We start from the raw sequence: 5,499 nt of genomic DNA on the forward strand, positions 1-5,499 counted from the left end.
GAAGAGAAGCTGGAAGCACCCAAGATGGAAATAGAGTAGACCACCACTTTCTCTCCTTTATCAGACCAACGATGTATTAAAAATGTATTGATCATACCAAATTGTGGTATGACCATACTAGTTTGTTAGTGATTAAAAATATTTACTTGCGTGATTTTGAGGATTGTTTATTTGCTTGTGTTGTGTGAGGGTAGGAAATTTTATTTCTCCTTAGCTCTAGTCTAATTCTATTCTTACCTCTCAAACCCCACAGTATGCCGCCCCGCCGAGAGCCCGAGGTGCCAGCCTATGTTCAGCAGATGATGGAGGCACAGGCCCAGCTGATGCAAGTAGTGACTCAAACCATAGCCCAGCTGAACAACAACCTGCAGAACAATAACAACAATCCACCACCCCCGCCACCGCCACCTCCGCCACAGCAGGACCGTCTGACTAGGTTCCTGAGGCTGAACCCTCCCACATTCTCAAGTTCTCCTGAGCCAATCGTAGCTGATGACTGGCTACGTACAATTAACAAGAAGTTGGACACTATTCAAGCACAGGGGGAAGAGAAGGTGCGGTTCGCCGCACATCAGCTTGAAGGACCCGCGGCTGAATGGTGGGACAACTACCAGATCACCTACCCTGACATCGCAGCCATCACTTGGGATCAGTTTCAGAATGCCTTCCGCACTGCTCATGTTGCTTCTGGAGTCATTGCTCTGAAGAGGCGCGAGTTTCGCAACTTGCGCCAGGGATCTCGCTCCTTGTCTGACTATGCTGAGCTCTTCAACAAGTTGGCTCGTTATGCACCTGAAGATGTGAACACTGATAGGAAGAGGCAGGAGGAATTCATGAGAGGCCTCAATGATGAGATATCCATCCAGCTTTGTGCTTCTAGGTACGCCAATTACCAGGAGTTGTATGACAGCGCAGTGGCAGTTGAGTCCAAGCACAACAGCATGGAGAACCGGAAGAGAAAGCACGGTTATGACAAGTATGGATCAGGACCAGCGCACAAGATGCGGTCATATGGAGATGGTAGTGGAAGTTCTGGCCATCACAAGTATGGCAGCAATGATGGTGGAAACAAGCATCACCACAATGATCACAAGAATCACCACCACAACAACTCTGGGAAGAGTAATGGCAGCCATCATGGAAATGGCAATGGCCACAACAACGGCAATGGCAACAACAATGGTCATCGCTTTGTGAAGAAGGACATCAGCCAGGTTGAGTGCTTCAAGTGCAGGAAGACAGGACACTTTGCAAATGACTGCCCTGAGAAGAAGGCTGAGGAAGCAAGGAAGATTGTGGATGCAGGCAAGCCTAACCCGTTCCAGAAGGGACATGCCAACCATGTCAATGTTGAGGAGATCTATGATGAGCCAGACGCAGTGATCGGTACGTTCATGCTCAATTGCTTTTCAGCACTTGTTCTATTTGATACCGGTGCATCACATTCTTTCATATCAAGAGCATTTGTGGTTAAGAATAATCTGCCCACTAAAACAACGGGATGGCCTCTTAGAGTAAGCTCTCCAGGGGGAGAGATGTTAGTAACTGATGGATGTAGAAATTTGACCCTGCAAATTGGAAAACATAAGTTCCCAGCCAACTTAGTAGTCCTACCATCCCAAGGTCTAGATGTAATCCTAGGCATGGATTGGATGACTACTTATGGAGGCATAATAGATTGTGCAAAGAGATCAATTACACTCACAACCCCAGAAATGAAGAGGATTCGTTTCAATTCAACCTTTGAGCTTAAAAGTAGTAAGGTCAACTCTCTTAAGGGGGTTAGCATGGAGACTGTGCTCGTTGTGAGGGAATACCCGGATGTGTTCCCGGAAGAGTTGCCAGGAATGCCACCGGACAGAGAAGTTGAATTTCTCATTGAGCTGTTGCCTGGAACTGGACCAATAGCCAAGAGACCTTACAAGATGGATGTAGAGGAATTGAAGGAGTTGAAGAAGCAGCTTAAGGAACAGGTGGAAAAGGGTTTCATCCGACCTAGTTCATCGTCGTGGGGAGCCCCTGTTTTGTTTGTGATGAAGAAAGATTCTAGCAAGAGATTGGTAATGGATTATCGATCACTCAATGAAGTCACTATCAAGAACAAGTACCCGTTGCCCAATATCAACGACCTATTTGACCAACTGAAGGGAGCAAAGGTGTTCTCCAAAATTGATCTTCGATCGGGCTACTTCCAAATGAAGATCAGAGAGCAAGACATACCTAAGACCGCATTCACTACTAGATACGGTCTGTATGAGTATACAGTTATGCCATTTGGTCTAACCAATGCCCCGGCATATTTTATGGCCATGATGAACAAAGTGTTCATGGAATATTTGGATAAGTTCGTAGTAGTATTCATCGATGATATATTGATATACTCAAAGGATGAAGCCGAACATGAGAGGCACTTGCGCCTAATCATGGAGAAGCTTAGAGAGCACAAGTTGTATGCCAAGTTCAGCAAGTGTGAGTTCTGGTTGGATAGGGTTGGATTCCTTGGACATATAGTTTCAGCAGAAGGAGTCGCAGTTGATCCGAGTAAAGTTGCAGCTGTGACCGAGTGGGAATCACCCAAGAATGCAGGAGAGATCCGGAGTTTCCTAGGACTCGCTGGATACTACCGGAGATTTATTGAGAATTTCTCCAAGATTGCAAAGCCCATGACAGAACTGTTGAAGAAGGAGAAGAAATTCAACTGGACAGATGAGTGTGAAGCTAGTTTTCAAGAGTTGAAGCAACGCCTAGTAAGTGCACCGGTTCTATGCTTGCCGGATATCAATAAGGATTTCCAAGTGTACTGCGACGCCTCTCGTCAAGGACTTGGAGGTGTTCTAATGCAAGATGGAAAAGTAGTGTGCTATGCTTCACGACAACTCAAGAAGCATGAGAGAAACTACCCAACCCATGACTTAGAGCTAGCATCTGTTGTTCATACCCTGAAAGTGTGGAGGCACTACTTGATGGGAAAGCATTGTGATGTGTTCACAGACCATAAGAGCCTGAAGTACATATTTACTCAGAAGGAGCTGAACATGAGGCAAAGAAGATGGTTAGAGTTAATAAAAGATTATGATATGAATTTGCAATACCACCCAGGGAAGGCTAACGTTGTAGCCGATGCGCTGAGCCGTAAGAGCTATGTAAACGGCCTCACCGCTGGAGAATTACCAGAGGAACTGTGTGAACAGTTTAAGGACCTCAGACTAGAGGTTGTGCCCAAAGGTTATTTGGCATCACTTGAAGTTAAGCCAACACTAATGGGCAGAATTAGAGAAGCTCAAAAGTTAGACAAAGAAATAGAAGAGATTAAGGTCCTTATGAGCGAAGGCAGAGCGAAAGGATTTCATGCAGATGAACAAGGAACTATATGGTTTGAGAAGCGTATCTGTGTACCCCAGGACCCTGAGCTTAGGAAGTTGATTTTCCAGGAAGCCCATGATTCACCATACTCTATTCATCCGGGTAACACCAAGATGTACATGGACATGAAGGAAAGGTTCTGGTGGAGTAATCTGAAGAGAGACATCGCTGAGTATATTGCACTGTGTGATGTTTGTAGTAGAGTCAAGACGGAACATCAGAAACCCGCAGGATTGTTGCAACCACTACCTGTACCAGAATGGAAGTGGGAGAATATTGGAATGGATTTTATCACCGGACTGCCAAAGACTAGATCAGGATATGATTCTATTTGGGTCGTAGTCGACCGTCTGACTAAAGTGGCTCACTTTATACCCGTGAAGACCACCTATACAAGTGCCAAGTTAGCTAAGATATACATGAGCAGAATCATTTGTTTGCATGGAGTGCCCAAGAGCATTGTGTCAGACAGAGGTACCCAGTTTACATCTCACTTTTGGCGTCAAATACATGAGTCTTTGGGAACTAGACTTGAGTTCAGCACAGCATTTCACCCACAGACTGATGGACAGACTGAAAGAGTGAATCAAATCTTGGAAGATATGTTAAGAGCATGTGCATTGGACTATGGATCAAGTTGGGATGAAAATCTGCCTTATGCAGAGTTTTCATATAATAATAGCCACCAAGCTAGTATTGGTATGGCACCCTTTGAGGCATTGTATGGAAGGAAGTGCACCACCCCATTGCTATGGAGTGGCGTAGGAGAAAGAAGTTTGTTTGGTCCAGACCTAATCAAGGATGCCGAAGAGAAGGTCAGACTGATCAGAGATAGATTGAAGATAGCCCAATCTAGACAGAAGAGCTACGCTGACTCAAAGCGTAGGGAAGTGACCTATGAGATAGGAGATAGAGCATACCTAAGAGTCTCACCCCTACGTGGTGTGAAGAGATTTGGAGTCAAGGGAAAGTTAGCACCCCGCTTTGTAGGACCATTCAAGATCCTGGCTCGCAAAGGTGAAGTCGCGTATGAGTTGGAACTGCCAGAATCTCTAGCTGCAGTCCATAGTGTGTTCCATGTAAGTCAACTGAAGAAGTGTCACCCAGAAATGGCAGAGACCCCGTTGAGAGATACAATGCCACTTGAGGAAGTTCAGTTGGAGAGCGATCTCACATATGAAGAGAAGCCGATCAAGATACTGGAGACAGCAGAAAGAGTGACCCGTACGAAGACGATCAAATTCTGCAAGATCCAGTGGAACCACCACACAGAGGAAGAAGCTACATGGGAACGAGAAGATGACCTCCGTGAAGATCATCCACACCTATTTGCTAGCCACTCCGATTCTCGAGGGCGAGAATCATCTTAAGGGGGGTAGGTTTGTAACATCCCAAATTTCAAAATTTCAAACTTCATGCATTGCATTCATAAGCATCATGGCATCGTTGCATTTTAAGAGAAATTCAAAAGTTATTTCAAAAACCGAACCCTAATATGGCGCTATAGCCACTTATGCGTCTATGCAAACTTTGGTTTTAAAAGTATTTTATTTTGTTTCAAAAATGGTTCCAAACTGAAGACATTTTTACAAGGAATCCATCGGTATCTTATTTGCATTTTTCTGATTTTATTTGGTGCCACAAATGTATTTTCAAGTACTAGAAAAGGATAGAAGAAAAAAAAAAGGTGGCCGACCCGACTGGGCCGACCAGCCGGCCGAACGGCCCAGCCAGGCCACCTCCCCCGCGCCCCCCCTCCTCTCTCCTCCTCCCTTTTTTTCCCCTGGGCCAAGCCAGGCCATCTGGCCCAGCCGGCCAGCCCACCCGCGCGCCCCCAGCCAGGCCGGCCCCCGCACGCGCCCACGATCTCCGTTCGTCCCCAACCTCCAGCACGCCCCGCCCCACGTACTGTACGTGCGCACGCACATCTGCACTTCCCCCACGATCCCCCACTCGTCTAGCACCCCCCCTCTCTGCTTCGAGCCCGCCCCCTTAAAGCCCCCGGCCTCCTCTTCCTTTTCCCCCTTTCCCCCGCACCCGACCCTGCCCCCAGGCTGCCCAATTGCTCACCGGAGTTGGCCGGAGTTGCGCCACCTCCATCCGCCCGCCACGGTCACCTCGGCCCAAACCACGCCG

At 47.0% G+C, this 5,499-nt stretch overlaps 1 protein-coding gene across 1 annotated transcript; it reads left to right on the plus strand.

Moving 5' to 3' along the window:
- The first annotated feature begins 254 nt into the window (after positions 1-254).
- Positions 255-4,733, plus strand: LOC139830230 (uncharacterized). The gene is made up of 4 exons (XM_071818235.1): positions 255-1,386; positions 1,714-2,598; positions 3,100-3,499; positions 3,893-4,733. Exons 1-4 carry the CDS (start codon positions 255-257, stop codon positions 4,731-4,733), a joined length of 3,258 nt encoding a protein of 1,085 aa, XP_071674336.1.
- Positions 4,734-5,499: the final 766 nt, after the last annotated feature.

Source organism: Lolium perenne, chromosome 4 (genome assembly GCF_019359855.2).
Source record: "Lolium perenne isolate Kyuss_39 chromosome 4, Kyuss_2.0, whole genome shotgun sequence".
Classification (NCBI taxonomy): domain Eukaryota; kingdom Viridiplantae; phylum Streptophyta; class Magnoliopsida; order Poales; family Poaceae; genus Lolium; species Lolium perenne.